Raw genomic sequence first — 18698 nt, forward strand, 5'->3', positions numbered from 1 at the left:
AGTTAATCATTTAGCACACCTACTTAGTGAATGGACTTGAAACACTTTTCAACATATCCAACGTTTCTTCGACGAGCAAAATGCGTTCCTTTGCCTTGATTACCGTAATTGTTAGACATGCTTTCTATTCTGCGCCGGCTGTTCCAGATACTCGTGTACTAACAGGCCTCGCTGGACGTCATGGTAACACGTGATATGATGTGATGAGAATTCACCTCTGTTGAGTTTCTGACTGATAACGCTTGGATCTCTTATATGAAACAGTCCTTCAGTTCCACGCGTACCTATCAGCAGCTGAGCCTCATTTGCTGCACGTGACCGCTATGTTCTGTTTTTGTCTGTCGCCAGCTGGGTGCGGACGTGATCGGCGGCATCGCGGCTGGCGCCGCCGTCCTGGTGCTGGCCTCGCTGCTCATCCTGTTCGTGTACCGGCGCAAGTCGTCCCAGGTCGAGCGCGAGTACAAGCGCATCCAGATCCAGATGGACACGCTCGAGAACAACATCCGCTCCGAGTGCAAGCAGGCTTTCGCGGCCATGTGCACGTGGGACTCGCGGCGGGGCGGCGACCCTCTGGCGGCGGCCAGTCCTGACCTGCAGGCGCAGCTCAACAGCCTGGCGGCCAGCTTCAACCCCGACGAGGTCGACTGCCTTGATCAGAGGGAGTTCCTTATCAAGGTCAGTGGGCCTCATCTATGTAGCTCAATGAGTTTCAGGATTGCCATAACTCGATGCAAAACATCTGCTACCGGCGAACCCGCGCGATATTTTCCGTCTCCGTGTTCTCAACAGGACTGCGCATGTGGAGGCAACCGAGTGACACCGCTCTGTTCATGTCGTGCAGGTTCTGTTCCCCGGCATCGCGGATCATCCGATCCTGAAGCACCAGAGCCCCTCGTCTCCCACCAGTCCTCGGACCACGCTCGATGTGGCCATGCTGCAGCTTGAGCAGCTGGTGAGGAACCCCAACTTCCTGGTCACCGTCATCGACACCATGGAGCAGCAGAAGGACTTCTCCATCAGAGACAGGTAAGAATCTGCTGTCTTTGTTTGTCATGGTCTGTTTTTAAGAAATTATTTTTCAAGAACTGAACTTTAAGAACATAATTGATGAGGATGATCTTGCATGTTATCTTGTATACTTTCAGAGATGATCATTTGCATATTCTTGGCTGCTTTAGTGTGACGAAACCACAAGCAAATGAAAAACAAATTTGAATTTGTATGCTATTATGAATGTGTGCTCAACGTAGTCTGTGAAGGTCTGGAAGGATCTTTGTCAAATCTTATTCTCAAAGTGTCGTTGACTTCGCCGCTGACGGTGATCGTGACGACGAACACAGAGCTCATGATGACGATATACTGGCCATTTTCAGGGTGACGGTGGCGTCCCTGCTGACGGTGATCCTGATGACCAACATGGAGTACATGACGACCGTACTGCACCAGCTGCTGGTGCGGCACATATCCAGGATATCGCGCTCCAAACATCCTCACCTGATGCTGCGCCGCACCGAGACCGTCATGGAAAAAGCTGCTCACAAACTGGATATCCGTCTGCCTCTACGGGTGCGTGTTCATCAGATGTCCAGCCATGGTTATTCATATGATGTGACGCTCTAGTTTGCATACATTCGTTGCATCCTTTGTCCGACATTGTCATGTTGTATTCAAAAATCGAGTCTTTGTCAGGAACCCCGATGTCCACGCTATGGAATTTTACATAGTACAACACGCGAACGTTTTGCTCGTTTGGTCTCGGTCATAATTTTTTAGCTTTAAAATGTTTCACCCTGAGAGCCTTTTGGTTTTATCGTAAATAATCCCATCTGTTCAGTTGGGAGTCGCCGACGCATGCCATTAATACTGTCTACCGAAAAATAAGAAAATATTTTATTCAGCAACCACGCCTGACTGCAAAACAGTCTTCACCTGATCAAAAACTATCATGCAAAACAGTCTTCACCTGATCAAAAACCACCAGCGGCATATTCGTCGCTACTCCTGATAACTTGGTGCCAGTGATATGTGCGTACCAGCCAACGCATGTGATTCCGTCCCCAGGCATATCCGGGATCGGCTGTCCTCGCCGCTGTACCTGCTAACTAAGGCCATCAAGCACCAGATGTCGTGCGGCCCGGTGGACGCCGTCACGCTGGAGGCACACTACAGTCTGGCCGAGGAGAGGCTGCTCCGGCAGCAGGTCGAGCACAACAGCGTGGTGAGTGGCGCACCCATGCCCAGCTTGCTCATGTCTGACTGGGGGGGGGGGGGGGGGGGGAGCAACACCGAAGCTGAACATGGAGTTCATCAAAGGAGCAGTTCACGCGAGTCCGACCTGTCCAATGTACTCGTTCAACTTGTCGAAGGGTGAGACCCTGCAGTGTAATTGCTTGGTAGGAATGCAACTGAATAGTTGACACCATAACCAGTGCAGCCGGTAGCCACGCGCAAAAGTGCATTTTTCTGTCCGGAGAGTTCCCTTATAGCCTCTCTATCACGTTGAGTGGCAACGGTCTCACGCAGTCGTCGCTCCCTTTTTCACAAACGACAGACGCTGCTGGTGACCACTGAGGAGACTCCGTACGAGCGGATCCCGTGTAACGAGTACCAGGGCCAGCCCCGGCTGTACGAGGACGTCAGTCACAAGGTCAATGTGCACGCGCTCGACTGCGACTCCATCAGTCAGGTCAAGCAGAAGGTCATTGACGAGGTGTTCTGCGGCCTGCCCGCCTCGCAGCGGCCCAGCCACCACTGCGTCGCTTTAGGTGAGCTGGCAAGTGCTTTGCCACGTATGAAACGTGTAAGAGTGACGGTTGTTCAGGAAGGCCTGCTTGCCATGCGTTGTGAAGGTTTTGTAGGCAGGAGTGTCTTTATGGGCATTGCACTTTTTCTCTTCGTAGTTTACTGATGTGGATGCTCGTCCCGTGCGGGCTGTTTGGTTTATGTTGTATGACGTCACAACCATCGGATTCGAACGCACACAAAACTCTCTAGTCAAGAAGGGCTCATAGCTCTTACTTGTCTTCACTGCATTGTGTCGTTAAGTGTATACGTCATGTACGCTGTTTTGTTATCAGAGTGGTACCGTGCGGACGGTCAGCGGACTCTGCTGGCCGACGAAGACGCCACCAGCAAAGCTGTAGACGGGTGGAGGCAGATCAACACCCTCTCCCACTACGGCATCTCAAAGATTGCCACCATGTACTTGGTTCAGGCCAGGGAAACAGTGCGGACCAAGAAGTACCACACACCCGGCTGTAAGTGGATACTTTATTTTAAACTAGTCCACATTTTTCAATTCCTTATTTATGTTTTTCCTCGGCATTGCTTAGTACGTTGCTGACCGTGTACTTCACGCGCGGCTGTCTCGCTCCAGCTGTTGAATCGCTTGAATAAGAAAAGTCGTTCGATAGGATATAACGCATGCATGACATAAAATGAAGCAGCTGCTGGGCCAGCCGTAGCGTTCCCTCACGGGCGCTATGGCACGACAGTATATGCACAATACGTGACAGCATGCAATCAGGCTGCTTCATGACAACGCGACAATGCCATTGGTGACTGCAAAGTTATGCTTGCGCATGACAACGTGACAGTTATTCGACGAAGTCGCGTGTAAAGTGGCCGAACTTTGGCCTCAGCGCTATCACCGGGTTTGGTCACAATGAGTGGATATAAGACTTTGTGGGAGCTGATATAACGGTTTATTTGTGTTTGTTGAGCTTATGCCGTTTATTGTTGTTTGTGTGTTATATTATGTTATGCGTGTGGAGTGATTTGTTATTTAGATCGATAGTTTTGAAGATGAAAACCATATTGTGGATTATCCTATCTATGCCATTTGATTTGACTGTTTCCCTGACGAATCCACGTCTCCTGTGCCTCAGCCACGAACAGTTTCTCCCTGCCGTCGGCCCTCTCTCCGCTGGTGAACACCAACATCTACGTGCGGCCGGGCGCCGAGATCAAGGTGTACCACCTGGTGCGACCGGAGGGGCCGGCCGGCGGCGGCGGCAGCGGCGGCGCTGGCCAGGAGACGGCCGCCCGAGCCGTGCCGGAGGTCTTCCTCACCCGGCTGCTCGCCACCAAAGGTCAGTGACGGGTGGTCCGCGAGATACAGGCCTGTGAGTGTTGAAACAGGGAGAGAGCGAATGGTGAACGTGGAATTCGAGATCAGTGATGCTTCTCAGGAGAATAAGTACTGTGGTATGTAGGTGTCTAGAGTTGGAACTGGAGGAAGAAGCTGTCGTACTTTTCTAGACCTGTGCGACCATAAGCGAGGCTGCGAAGCAATTGATCATGATGTCACCGTTGTCCGCCTGCAGCCATGCTGCAGCGCTTCATCGACGAGATGATGTCGAGCCTGTTCGTGCTTGACGACGAGCCTCCGGCGGTGGTCAAGTGGCTGTTTGATGTGTTGGACGAGGAGGCCGAGAGGGAGGGCATCGACCACCCGGAGATCCTGCACGCATGGAAGGCCAACTGGTAAGAGCTCACTCGATTCGGCATCAGGTGCACAGCTGTGATTGCCGCTGCTGCAGCTTCAGGGACAGACACCGAGCAGTGTGACCATTCCTCGACGTCGGGTTTATCTTTGCTCAGCCACCATATCCCGCCCAATCTAACAGCCGCATGACTGTCTGCGCGAGTGGAGCCCCAAGCGAGGTATGATATACACTATGTATATCTACTGTATGCACTACACTACACATAAACTACATATGATACTCTACAGCGCAGTGCATGCGGCAGGCAGCTAGCACATTAGTGTAAGTGGCCATCGGTGTCAGCGGGAGCTGTCAATATTGGCGAAGTCTCATTGGCAACTGCAGACAATCAGCAGCGGTTCAGGACTCCTTGCTGTACTATTGCCGCCAGATTGTACAACTGACGCTGTACAATTTGTTTCAGTTTGCCGCTGCGTATGTGGGCCAACCTGATCCGGCGCCCGGAGCTGATATTCGACCTGGACAAGTCGCCGGCCGTCGAGTCCAGCCTGACTGTGATATCTCAGAGCCTTGTGGAGGCGTGCCTGCCCACGCCCCACACCATCTCCAAAAACTCGCCGTCGCATAAACTCGTGTTTGCCAAGGACATCGGCCGGTGGCAGTGCTCGGTGGGCGAGTATTTCGAGTCGGTGCGAAGCCGTCCACCGGTCAGTGACCAGGACCTGAGTGTGTTCCTCCAGCAGCTGTCCCGCAGCCAGGCGGCTCAGTTTGACGCGATCGCCGCCCTCAAGGAGCTCTACATCTACATCAACAAGTACAGGGAAGAGATCGCTGAGGCACTGGACAACAACCCTGCTTGCCAGCAACTGTTCTTGTCCAACCGTCTTTCAAACATAGCCGCCAGCTTAGAGACGCCAATCTGCTGAGTGCGGTCACCACCGCCCTCGGGCGACTCGGCAGCGCAGCGGATGGCACGGGCCTTGCTTCATTTCCCCGCGCGGAGCTGATAACGCCCCATATCTCTGTGTTTGTGCACAATTCAGGCGTGCGGCCGCGCTGGCACTGTGCAGCTTCGACCAGCAATAGCAGCCGCTCTTGGTTGGCTGCCGTTTGATGGCTGTCGGCTGCCGCGAGATGGCCGTCGACTGCCGCTCGACGCTCGTTGGCCGCCAGGGCCTGTGTGACAGGTGGCGCCACCTGCTCAGTCGGCCGGTCGCTAGTCGGATCACCAGTTCGCCTTGTGGAGGGTATCAGGGTCGTGCTGAAGTAACTAGTCACGGCGTGGCATTTGCCGGCCGGCGTCCCGTGGCTTGAGACGCATGGTGTGACGTCACTGCACGCACTTACCTCCGCCTTGAGTCGCATCGATTTGTCGCGGCGTTGGCGATGAGTGTTGTCAAGCAAATGCGAATTTTGTATAACGACCGCGTTGTTATTACTGAAATAAATGCGCTGTTTCATGCAGACATGGCCTCTTGTTTATTAACCGCAGGAATTCAAAACGAGACGACTTGCTCGAATGCCGCTGGAAGCACCGGTGTCACTGGTTACTTTGGGCAGGGACAACGGCAGCGATTTGCATAGTTTATTGAAATGCCGAAGTCCAGATTTGAACGTTGAACCCCTTTGACCACGACCGTTACTTTCGGCGACCGCCGTGTTTTCCACAAGACCAGTGTATAAAGAATGGTCAAAATTGACTCTGAATTTTTTCCAGGACGCAACTTACCAGTGATGCGAATGATCTTTTTAACGTTTGAACAAAGGTGAAACTCAATAACCTGTTGAAAATCCAGGTCTGCATCGCCTTCGCGAAAACACATCACAACAAATCAAACACATTTATTTCCGAGCTAAATACTTCGTAAAACGCGCATTCGCCAGGAAAACACGATAAAAAGCAACAGTATAGCCACGCGCACCCCTACATTTCAGCACAACAGCATCTCGACCCATGAAGCTATCCGAACTAACGTTCAGGACCTTCACAGCCACCTCTAATCATGCACTAGATCATCATCACTCTCGTCATCTTGAATAAACTCCATAATCCTGTCCGATAGACGGTGTCGCCGTCTGTCGTAATCCGCCTCGTCGTCGCTGCTGCAGATGATGATCGGACCGTCCAGAATGTCGTCATAAGAAGTGCTGGCGCTGCTATTCGGAGACCGCGCGGCGGCGCCGATGTCCAGCGGGTCGTCGTAATCCGCGCCGCTTGCCGCACCGAGCAAGGCAGCGCCATCGTCGGGCAGATCGTCGTAAGCGGTGCTTGTGCTGCTCGTCGCTGACAGCGCCGCGGCGCCACCGTCGCCGAGCGAGCCCGACAGCTCCAGCGCGGGGGCTTCGAGGCTCGACTCGAGCTCGTCCGCCGCCTCGGCCAGCAGTCGCTCATCCTCTCCGTCCCCGTCCCAGGCCGCGGCACGCTCCGCGGCGTCGTCCGCCGGCTGCGCCGTCAGACAGTGGTCCACGTGCTCGTTGATGGTCCGCAGGGGCACGCTCCCTCCACACACTGGACAGGTCACGTCCGCGTCACCGTCTGCGTCCGGCCGCTGCCCGCGCTCCGCCGACCCGCTGGTGGCCAGCTCCACGTCCGTGAAGATGCCGGTGGGGACCGGGCCAGGCAGCGCCGGGCGCGGGGCGGCCGGCGCCGGGTCCCGCCTGTACCACGGCACGGCACGCGCGCCGCCCAGCCGGTTGCCGCCGCCCTGGAACGACTGGAAGGCGGCGCCGGCGGCGGCGACGGCGCGACCAGCCGGCCGGTCGGCGGCGGTGGCGGGGCTCCGGCGCGGGGGGACCGTGATCGTGCCGCTCCGGCTGGCCAGCGCCGTGCCGCCGCCCACACAGGCCGGCCGGCCGATCCGGGTGCCCACGGCAGGTCGGCTCGGCCCCCCACCAGCTGCCGGCCTCGCTGGCGACCCATGCTTCACCGGCGCCCGCGACGGTCCAGGCTGGGCGCCACTCTTTGGCCTGGCGCCACCGGCACCCAAGACACGTGACGGGTCCTTGGTGCGGCGTGGGGCTCGTGGCGGCTTTTGGTTGTCCGTTTTCTTCGTCGGCCGTTTCACTTTCCCCAAGCCCATGAAGTTTCGGATGTCCTGCAGCTTGTCCGGTGCAGATGAGGCTGCAAAAAAACGATTGACCAATAACCTCCCACAAGACGGTTGGTTGATATTCGGCACTGGCAGGCGATAACACGGAGGCAAATGCGTGACCAAACGCACACCAATACACTGCAGGTAGCGCCCCAGCAGCCATGACCCCAAATCTGCATCCGAATCCGTGATTAACGCTCAGCGTCCAGTTTGCGAACGGCACCCGCCGGGCAGACTAAGGCACCGTTGTACTGTGTCCGAGCGAGTCACGTCCCCAGACGCTGTATCCCTGCCCGACATCGCACAGCGCGACAGACCAGCACTCCAACGCACCGGGCTCCTTCTTGGCCTTCTTCGACTTGCCATAGCCCTCAGGCTCGCGGATCTTCTCGAACGTGCCGCCGCACGTGGCCTGATGCTGCGCCCACCAGAAGTCGCTGCGGCCCGGCGCCCGGTTCATCGAGCGCTTCACGAAGCCGAAGTAGGGTCGACGCTGGCGGCAGGGGCCCGTGCAGCGCCACCAGTGGGTTAGGAGGTGGGCCACCTCGTCGTGGAAGGTATGGTACACCTGTCGACACAGAGGCGACAAGATGTCACGAATAATATGCGTCAGCAGAGCAGAACCTGACGAACAGCCCACGCACGTATGCGTCGGCATTATTTCTCTTTTTTTTCGGAAATTTTCCGTTTAATTTGGGAACGGGCCATGTGCTGCACTCGACTTGCACACGTACACACCAAATGAAGTGCCTCTTATACACAAATCAGCGATAATCGAAGCCCAACGAAGGCAAGGAAAACGATTTCTTATTATGACCAAACGAGTAGTTTGCTTCCTGTTCGCATTTTGCACTCCAAATTTGCGGAATGAAAGACTTTGCCCGACCAGGCATTATAAACAAGTTTGTGTACTTCCAAATACTTTCTGCACGCCGCACCAGACTATGCAGTTATCAGCAGCATATTATCTGCCTATAAAAACATCTTTGACAGGTTGAACATTGACTGTTACATTTGGATATGCACACTGTTCGTTCAAGCCAACCTGCCAAGCCGCACTGCAATGCCAGCACTATAAATGTGACGTGATTGGCTGTGAATGCGGCAGTGTACATACTGAATTGGTCTCCACAATGGCGCCTATTAAAACGGCAGCATCACATGAGAGGATACCGTGTCGCCGTTCGCTTGGCATGTTCTGGCCGGACGCAAACTCGCAATAGGCTCCCCAACCATCATTGAACATGCGAAACAAACAGGACAGCGACCGCCTCCATAAAACGCAAACCTGTCCACCTATTAGATTCGGACCTTCAAGACAGCACAAACAGGCCCGAGTGACGGCCCGAACCGCGTGGATCTTTGTGGTGACCTCTCCAGTCCCATCGATGCCGCCCGCGACACGAAATCGTCGACCGCTGAGGCCTCCCGAGCACCTGGGCCACGGTCGTCCCAACACCTCGGGAACGCTCTCCTCGCAACGTCTCGGGGGGCGGCCGGCTGCTCACCGTGATCTTAGTGCCGGCGATCTTGTTAATGCGGTGCATGTGCCGGTGGAACTCCGGTCCATGCTCCTGGCGGTTGTCGCTACAGCGCGTGACAAAGAGCAGCGCGTGGATCATCTCGTGCAGCAGGGTCTGCACGAGGTCGCTGCGCGGTCGCAACGTCAGCAGGGGCCGGCTCAGTCGCACCGAGCAGAGGCCGCTGCCAGGCTGGTAGGAACAGACGCCGGCGCAGCTGGAGGCACAGCGGCCGCGGCCACGTGTCAGGCACGCGGCCGCCGCGGCTGGCCGCCGGCAGCCACGGTGGGCGGCTGGCAGAAGGCGCGTGCGCGAGCATCGTCGGCAGCGCCGGTCGGGAGGGGCTGACCGGGACGCCCTCGACAGGTGTCGCAGATCGGCGGGATACTGCTATCTGACGTTACAAAATGGTCCCACGCAAGGCCACGACAGCCTCTTACCTAATCTCAAATGGCGTCTGAACTGACAATTGGTTGCAGGAAATACTTTCCAACCCAGATTGCAAGAGTTATCGTGGTTGTTCCGGCACGCTGATACGCCAGTGACACGCAAGAACGTCGTCCATGTTCACCGAGCAGCGACAGCACCCCGCTCCTCACCGTTTTCTTGAACTGCAGTCTCACCTGGTCATCCTGGGACTCCACTTTAGCTCCACACTACCCAGCTTGCCCCAAAAGAAGTGCTTGTCAAAGTCTCGGAACAGCTGGTAAATGTCCGGTGTAGGATCCATCAGCTCATATGCCTCGTCCACCAGTGAGGTTCCTGGAGCAGGCAGCACTGTCTTGATGGATGTTGGCACTGGCCCTCGCCGATCCCTGTCCCTCTCTAGAAGAGATTCTTCCTCCTCTTGCAGGCGCAAGGCCAGGGCATAGTCTGCGTCAACCATTGCAGCCATGGTCTCTGTCAAGACAGAGAACAAAGTGATTCACTAAGCACTGACATGGCTGTTTTAAAAGCAAGCCAGGCTGGTGGTGCAGTGATTCCCTGTATGGGTACATGATTGATAACATGTTTTTTGTTTGAAAAAACACTCTTCAGTTCACTATATGCACATCCAAGATCAAGCTCAAAGACATCATAAACATTGTCCAATGGGAACCTACATAGGGATCCTGGGGCACCTGCCAACTCACAAGGACATATATTGTGCATACCACATCAAGTCAGCCTGCAAAATATACTAAAGCAAAGCTCTACAGCATGAAAAATGCATAAGAATAAAACTCCTTTCATTTTTATTTGATAGCAGATGGAAAGATGAACATGGGCAAGGTGCTTCCCAAAATATCTGCATACTTTTCTGGGGCCTGAGTGAGGATATATAACCCAAGGGTTTGGATAGGATTCTGGGCTGCCAAATGCCTTCCATGCAAGAGTACATACTCAATGTTTGGCACCTAGTTGAACCAAAAGAAGTAAAACACAGCTGTTCCAATGCAGGTTCATGTTCAATAAATAAGTCAGCACACAACTTGTTTGCACAAGCAAAACTTAAATAAAAATAATCAGACATAGCCTACTCCATGGACAATGACACCATCATCCACATGGTACACATGATGGGATAATTATTCTCCAGCCTGTTAGAAAAATAGCAATGGATTTTTTTACATGCAAAAATGAAAGTCAGGAGCCTTGCTTATGCAAACAGCCATGACTTCTGAATGGAATGGTCATTCAAAAACCATTTTAGGCCTGCCCTGTGACATGTCGCCATTGTGGACCATTACCTCCCTTGTCTGGCAGCTGGGATACCAAGGTTTGAGCTAAACCCATGTAATGATGAACCTCCAGCCACCTAGTTACCAATTACTGCAAAATCAAAGGAACATGCCAGCCACTTTGGCACACAAATACTTTGCCAACTGCCCAACTATGATGATTAAGCACATCTATATCTCATCATTGTAAACCATGAGATCTTAAGAGTTAAGCATATCAACTAAGATAGCTTACCAACTCAGATATAACTTTGTTGGCTTGCTGTGATGGTCACATTAAGAAAAGACTGGATGTGGGGAGTAATGCTTGCAATTTGTTTAGAATGAATTCCCTTCATGTCCCCAGTTTTAGGCATGTGGCACATTCATAACCAGTAATACATTTTTTGCAATCTTGGCACAGCGATCAAATTTGCTGAAATAGATACAAAATCAGTGGTACTCCAAAAAATTGGTCTAAAATAATATTTTACCAATCACATAGCAACAGCCTTCAAAGCTGTTTTGTATGCCACCATGTTTTCCAAACACCTTCCCCAAAGTTTGCACAAAGTCTTCATGCTAGCACTAATGAATGCTGAAAATGATTGGCTGCTACTTGAAGCTACTAAAGGCCTTGGCAAATTTACAAATATAACTAAAAACATGTGTTTTTACTTAGCAAGGTATGCTGACTGAGCACCACAAAATGCAAAGTACAAGGAGCCACCAGAGCCTTTGCTGGATTAGCACCTCATCTTACCCTATAACAGCAAGCTTGGGACATGCCCAGAACTCACTGCCTTCATGCTCGGGAACAAGCCAAAAAGGCGTATTTGTCTATATCTATCTGCACCCACACAGGACTATTGGAAATCAAGGCATTATTTAGAGGTAACAAGATCAGCTTTCACTGGCCAATCCCCATTGCATTTTTACCTCTCCTATCTGTTGATTTTGATAGCCAGTAGCCTAAGATCACGAATTTTACTCCAAGGGTAAGTTGATGGAATGCTGCTCTGTGGCCCTAACTTGTATTTAAAAAGATTAATCCATGGGGGGTAGGGCGATGAGCTGTGGACCCTAAGGTTTCAATGGTCACAAATCTGGGCAGAAACCAACATGTTTCTGTCCTTTAAATACAATCTACTTGATAAAACAAAGGAAGCCCTTCAGCTGTTGGCTTTTCAGCAGTTTGAGTTCAAAGTTATGTTGAGTGAATGATCCTAAATAATCCAGGTGCTGGACATACTGGTTTGAAACCACCATTGCCCTTAAGCACCCTTATATTGGTAGTACTTACAGCACCTCCTACTGGACTGCAAAAATGGCACAGCATGCTGATCATGCCCAGTGTAGCAGTAAAACTAATAGTTTTGTGACATGTATGCGATAAATCTGAGCACTCAAGAGTTCAGATGGTCACCACTTGCCAATAAATCCAGCTGCAGCAATAATCTATTTACATTTTATAATGGTGTAAATGTACTTTCACGCACACACACTGAGACATTCTCCCCCAGCAATATGAAAAATAAGCACAATTTTACCTGGTCTGAATTTAGCACACGCCAGCGCGACGCTAAGCCCGCAGATGTCGCGTAGGACTACCCAGCGGCAATAGAATGCTTCCCACCATTTTTCTCTGTTCTAGGGCCTTGCCTTCTTCTAGGTGGTTCCCCTGGTTCCCTACACACACAGCTCAACCGAACTCAACCACTTCTCTACCAAACTCCGACGAATGCAGACGAAATACCCACGGGTAACGCGAGAAACATTACATGGCCTTGCGAGAAAGTGTGTGCGTGTGTGTGTAATTGGGGCTTTACGACGCGCTCAGCTGCTGAGGCTATATGGCGTCGCCTGCCCCTCACCCTGGCAGGAAGGGCGGGCACCGCTTGCGAGAAAGCGAGAAACGAAATAGCGTCATTTATGTCTTAGCTGCGCCATAGATATTTCAATTTTGGTCTCTTCTGGAACGGTCCTGCATGTGGGGGCGGATCCAGAAATAATTTCGTCAAAGGACAAGGGAGGGGGCGGGATGGGGGCACGCAACATTGTGGGCACCCCATAGAGTTATGCCTCCCCCCAAATAAAAAATCCTCGAATTCCCGTCACCGAATTTCAAGATTATTAGTATGCTATTCTTATACGGAAACCCATCTAGCTGTGCGTATCCCTAGAAAACCACGCGTGCGACGCGTGCACATTCATGGCGCTTGTCCATTTTCTCCTGATCATGGTGAATCCTGTCATTCTGAGGCTAAGTTTTTCGGAAGAAGTGGCAAAGCAAGCTAAAGTTGGTCACAAAATGCCGTCAAAATCAAGCCCGAACTTGATTCCCAGCGTGTTTACTTACGTGCCCGAGTGTGCCCGAGCAGTTTAACAGATAGGGCCCCTGGCATGAGTGTGGGATCCTCTATTCAAATAGGAAGGTTTCAAGATCCAATGTAGATTACCCCGAACGATCAACTGTGCCAGAGCAGGTTATCAGGAGGGCCCGACAGGAGCGTAAGGCCCTCCATTCAAACAAGAAGTACCCAATACCCAGGGTGGAGGGCTTCCAAATAATCTAAGTTACCCCTGCCGGTTTTCAGATGGCCCCTGACAGGGGTGTAGGGCCCTACATCCAAATACCAAAACTCAATATGCAGAGTCCCCGAACAATCCCCCGTGCCCGAAGACGTGAACAGATGAGGTTCGTGACAAGTGCGTAGGGCCCTCCATTCAACGTGAGTGTGCCGGTAGGTTACCCATGACGAAGGTTAAGGGCCCCTGAGCAATCGAGAAAACCCGGGCATGTCAGCAGTCGGCAAATGGGGCTATCGGCTGTAGCTTATGGAGCAATTTCGGCTGATAAAAAGAATCCATAAAAGGTTCTTGACTGACAAAGTGCGCGGCACGCTAGCAGAAAGGCCCCCAGCAACTGCCCAGGGCCCTCCTGTAGCATCTATCTGTTGTTTTCATCCCACGTCATTCCAGATTCTAGCCCTCGCTCGTCTGTGCTCGCGCATCAGCACCACGCGCAGCCCGCCGACGGCACGCGACCCAACGCTGCTTCGCGCCCGTCGCCATTACATAATGCTGCAAGCGGCGCCAGACAACGTCGGTATGCAGACTAACCCTAACAAACGCGGCACCATGCGATGATTATCAGTGCGTGCAGTCGCGGACGACGCCCCACGCGACTTTCACCCGTGCGCCACGCGCCGCTCACGCGCTGCCGAGCTGTACCTTACAAACTGTGATCACGCGCTGCAGAGCTGTCCTGTTAACTATGATCACGCGCTGATCATGCAACGCGTCTGCTCGGCCTCGTGAACATCCAGGCCGTGTGCGTCAGCACCAAGGGCGGGGTACGTCCAGGCGATGGTATGAAAAGGGCCCTGCGTGGTCCTGTTTTTAGTTAAGCCCGAGCCTCGGACCCGAGCGCAAGCTCAGAGCCCAGGCGCCGCCTGTACTGTAACTGATGTGTCGTTATCCCAACGCGGCACTGCCAGATAACCCTTTGTGAAAAATTTAACTTTTAGGGCGTACTACACTGGTGCCGTGACCCGGACAGACCGTTGAATGTATCGCATGCTTGCAAACTTCCAACAGCGAGGTGTGCATGTGGGCTCTCAACTACCGATCGAACCAAGGCCCAGAAGAGGCAGATTCTGCACAGCTGCGGAGCTAGACGGACTCGCCAACGGCCCCTGCCTGTGCTGGACCGCACTCAACGACGTTACAAGTTTCAAGTACGAATTTTCAGCAGTCCAGCACAGGTTATGTGAGTACCATAAAAGGTATTTCGCACAGAGGCGTCACGCAATTCAAGACCATTGCTGTGAGTGCCACCTGAACAGTGCCGCCTGCTTTTGTTTCATCTGTGGGTATTGTCATCAGTGCGGCTGCGATTTGGCGACCACTTCCACGCCGAACTTCCACCGCTGCACTTGTGTCCTGTGCCTGTCTCGTTGCTGCGGCATCAACGGCGCAGCCATCTGCTGTCTGAGACGGGTACAAGAAACCCACAGAGTGGAAGTAGATGAGAAAGAAGGCCGCAGGTGCCCGCCAGAAGCTCCCAGAAACGCCACGTATAACAAGACGTCCATAGAAGCCCTGAACGAAGCGCGCGTCTGCTCGGCGACGTGAACATCCAGGCCATGTGCGTCACACCAAGGGCGGGGCACGCCCAGGTGGTGGTATAAAAAGGGCCCTGCGTGGTCCTTTGTTTAGGTAAGCCCGAGCCTCGGACCCGAGAGCACGCTCAGAGTCCAGGTGCCGCCCGTACTGTCAACCGGCTGTGTCGTTATCCCAATACGGCACTGCCAGGTAACCTTTTGTGAAGAATTTAACTTTTAGGCGTGCTACACTTCGAGCGAGTGCCAATAAATCCGAGGCAACGTAGTAGGCTCGTCAACGATCGGGTTGACCCCGCAAGTGGACATATGGGGCCTGCGGGAACAGCGTAAGGCCTCTAGACAGCAAAAGCAGCCCTGAGACATCCTAATCACCACCTTCTCAATCAGTGAAAAATAACTTTTGTCTATTCGTGGCTCTTCGCCCTCGCTTGTGACTGTTATTGGTCACCTGAAAGCCCAGGGACATCCAATTTTGTTGCGTTCCGTGTGAAGACAACTGCGTTTATTCGGCCGGCTAGTGGCCCCTCGGAGCCTATGGACCCCTTCGGGTCCAACGGGGGGAGAGGGGAGGAGGGTTCATGACCCTGTGGCCTCCCCTCTGGATCCACCCCTGCCTGCATGCAATTGCCTGCGTGGCTTCCGTGGCTAGCGATCCGCCAATGAATTCAAGCACACGGGCGCCAAGATCTTGCGCAGCCTTTTCGGTGCCCAGAAGCAAACTTTATCGCCAAATTGGTGTGGTTGCCATTGGTACACCACTTGGTGTGCTACTTGTAGAGGCCTTTATGGTGTACACCGAGTCACGTGCTATCGGTAGCAGAGAAACGAAACCATTCACACACTGTTGACCTTTCGACAAGGGTTTCGTCGATATACCAAGCGAGCAGCAGATTCTCCACCTAGAGTCAAAATTTGAAGGAAACTCAGTTGTTTATGTTTTTAGGCCGTCATGTCTAAAATTTGCATTAAAGCTAACCATTGACCACAAAATTTTGTTGTTACACGTAACTGTTGATGCCCCTGATGGAAAATATGTAACTACATTGTTTTTAAAAACCGTATACTCTGCCAGTTGCCTGAACGGTCCTAGTGAGTATCCAGATGGATATAACCCTAAGGGTGATTCGATCATACATACACAGGACACTCGAACACTGCGCGACATGTCCTCTCGTGAGTCAGAGACTCGACCGACTTAGACACATTCTCGCCAACAACAACTACAGACTCACTGGTGTAGACAACCTCCCAAACACTTCTACTCACATGCAGACAAACTGAAGGGCAACTAGTAAGCGCTGACGTTGAACTGCATTACCAAGGCAGGATGTCAGCTGCATGCAAGGCTGAAGAGAAAGCCTTTCGCGACATTATGAGATGAAATGTTTCCCAGCAAATTCCGACGACGAGAGCAAGCTCACAATTTACCACAGAACTCCCAGAATTTCGAATATAATTATGAACAACAGCCCGTCCATAAATAATCCACTACTGAAATAGCCGACGCTGTGTGCGAGCTCAGCTGTTCCATCGACGACGGCGCGCGTCGAGCAAACTCGTATATCGGCCACATTACGACCACATCCAGACTGTCCAGTCACTACCATTTGTATACCGCTTCTTTGTGGAAGGTGGAGGCAAGAATGGAGTCGCACGCGTAAGAATGAGATGGAGCGGAAAGTGGTTGGGAAGTAAGGGATCAGTTGTCACAGTTCATTGGAATAACGGAGCGGCACGGGGCGATCCGGTGGACTAGTCTATGTCTGAGGCGGTGTGGTGACTGGACTCATGAACATGTGTGCGCCATTGTTGAAGTCTGCCATAGAATGTTTGCCTACCGCGGTGGAATGGAATGGAATGGAATCACCTGGAATTCCCGTGGGGACAGGTGTTGGTTTCTCAGAGCGGGTTCTGAGCGTTTAGATAAGCAGGTATTAGGCAATTGGTAGGTATTTGTGTGTGCATATCGAAAAAGTTTCACGGTAATCGCTACGACGTGAAGCTGGATTTAAAGGAAGGTCTGGCGCGGGGAACTGAGTTCGATACGTAAAGCGCCGAGTTAAGCTGTCGGGTGCCATAATTAATTTTTTTCTGATTGAGAGCGCACCCGGGAACAACGAAGTTGTGCTGATCTGAGCTACGAAAAAGTGTCCTGCAGTGCAGCGACCAGGGAAGAGCATATCTTCGTATGCTGTGTAAATTCGGCGGAAAGCGACAACATACCTCCAACACTCCATTGAAGTAGGTCATTTTTGTTTTATTTTGTGATGTGACAGATCGTGGGTCTGGTCAGACAGGAGGCGAGGGCCCTTGAATAAGCGCACACCTCACTCGTGTTTCCGTGGGCTGATGGCTTACTCAATCGGACTTCTTCGCTGTGTAAGAGGCGTAGGAGGTGAAGCAAATGCATTTCTGGGGATGACGTCCGTTGGGACCTGACGGCCCGGCAACAAGGAGGAGACTCGACATATCCGTGTGTGCACACTGGGATGGCGTCATCCAAGTCAACCCCAGGCAACGACAACAGGATGCGCTCATTTGCTGACGCTGGTGACCCGGCCTCACATCGCGCGGTAGTGCTGGTGTCAATGGCCCCCTGGCACGCTGTCGAGGTGGCCTCTGCAGCCGCGGAGGCTGTCGGAAGAGAACGCTTTGTGCCCTCCAGACCACTCTTGTCCCTGGAATCGGGCTACCTGAGATGAAGTCTGACTGACGATGTAAGCGTTGCCCACGCTCGGTGACGGCGTTTTGCTCCGGCAGCCTGGAACGACGGTTGACTATGTATGTGGTGATGTCTATTTCTAGATGCATGTGGTGACGGGGTCTCTCCTAAACGAGCTGTGTTGACACACGTACGGTGAAGATTAATGCCATGGAAAAGAAAAATAAGTTTATTAAACTGTTATTGTTAGAAGCCTTAAATGCATTTTATGTTGCTGTCTATATCAGAAGCTTGGTCTTTATACTTGCACAGGTGTACTATTTTTTGGAAGACCGGAAAGACTAGACACATTCCCTTTATTGAAGATGGATGGATCACTGACAAAGAATGCTTGTCATAGTGCTAGGGCATATCAAACCTTTTTGAGAGTTGATTGTGCACATACAGGTTTCTATGAGATATGACCTGATTTTCAATATCATTCCCCATCTTTATAAAAGCGCCATAAGCTAGGTTGAAATTATAAAACATGCCTGTCAGAGGCCCCCTGGCACGCTGCCGGGGTGGCCTGTGCGACCGCGGAGGATATGATTCAGGCATGCCTGCCAACAAAAAAGTTGCTTTGGAATTTACGCTTTTTAAAACCTTTTGCAAAGCTGCATAATAGGATCCTAAAAGATTCTTAAACAAATGTTAAACTATAAAATCCTACGAGATCTTCGATCAAAACCCCACAAACTCCAAGATCCCAAAACATTTTTTGAAGAAGATGGATATATCCAAGACCCCAGGGGACCTATTGAAACATTTTTTAAAAACCCAGGATCACAACAGATTCTTCAAAAAATAGTCCAGCAATGTCCAGGATCCAAGAGGATCCTTCGACAAAAAATTAAAAGCAGTATCCTAGAGGATCTACGACAAAATGCCGAAAGAGATCCGGGATCCTAAAGAGACTGGGTCCAGATCTTAAGGATCAGGTCCCGGGATCTTTTGGAAGATTTTGCTACTCTTGAAATTTGATGAGCTTTGACTCTGATGATCTTGAAAATTTCTGACGAGCCCTTTCTCGATGACACAGCCGTCGCCGGAACGGACAGAAACGCGACGTTGTGTAATCCAAAATGAGGAAGTATGACTGTCATTGAC

The 18698-nt window shown here is 52.1% G+C and overlaps 3 protein-coding genes across 3 annotated transcripts in view; 2 read left to right on the plus strand and 1 right to left on the minus strand.

Annotated features, from left to right (window-relative positions):
• The window catches only part of LOC119092194 (plexin-B), a 51999-nt gene extending 49893 nt beyond the window's left edge, over positions 1 to 2106 (plus strand). The window contains exons 16-20 of the mRNA XM_037215171.1: positions 349 to 542; positions 612 to 675; positions 842 to 1026; positions 1374 to 1566; positions 2062 to 2106. Of these exons, the coding sequence (XP_037071066.1) occupies positions 349 to 542; positions 612 to 675; positions 842 to 1026; positions 1374 to 1566; positions 2062 to 2106 (681 nt within the window). The remainder of the gene's footprint in view (positions 1 to 348; positions 543 to 611; positions 676 to 841; positions 1027 to 1373; positions 1567 to 2061) is intronic.
• LOC119091435 (plexin-B) lies at positions 1431 to 5895 on the plus strand. The gene is made up of 7 exons (XM_037214228.1): positions 1431 to 1566; positions 2062 to 2218; positions 2552 to 2765; positions 3078 to 3257; positions 3888 to 4091; positions 4326 to 4485; positions 4912 to 5895. Exons 2-7 carry the CDS (start codon positions 2123 to 2125, stop codon positions 5372 to 5374), a joined length of 1317 nt encoding a protein of 438 aa, XP_037070123.1. The 5' UTR covers positions 1431 to 1566; positions 2062 to 2122; the 3' UTR covers positions 5375 to 5895.
• A 550-nt stretch (positions 5896 to 6445) lies between these two features.
• mh (DNA-dependent metalloprotease SPRTN) lies at positions 6446 to 12607 on the minus strand. The gene is made up of 6 exons (XM_037215172.1): positions 12311 to 12607; positions 9684 to 9960; positions 9049 to 9277; positions 7874 to 8108; positions 7244 to 7569; positions 6446 to 6841 (listed from the first exon to the last, which is right to left on the minus strand). The coding sequence occupies exons 2-6, from the start codon at positions 9953 to 9955 to the stop codon at positions 6446 to 6448; spliced, it is 1458 nt and encodes a 485-aa protein (XP_037071067.1). The 5' UTR covers positions 9956 to 9960; positions 12311 to 12607.
• Positions 12608 to 18698: the final 6091 nt, after the last annotated feature.

This window comes from Pollicipes pollicipes, unplaced genomic scaffold (assembly GCF_011947565.3).
Source record: "Pollicipes pollicipes isolate AB1234 unplaced genomic scaffold, Ppol_2.1 Scaffold_3447;HRSCAF=4054_pilon_pilon_pilon, whole genome shotgun sequence".
Classification (NCBI taxonomy): domain Eukaryota; kingdom Metazoa; phylum Arthropoda; class Thecostraca; order Pollicipedomorpha; family Pollicipedidae; genus Pollicipes; species Pollicipes pollicipes.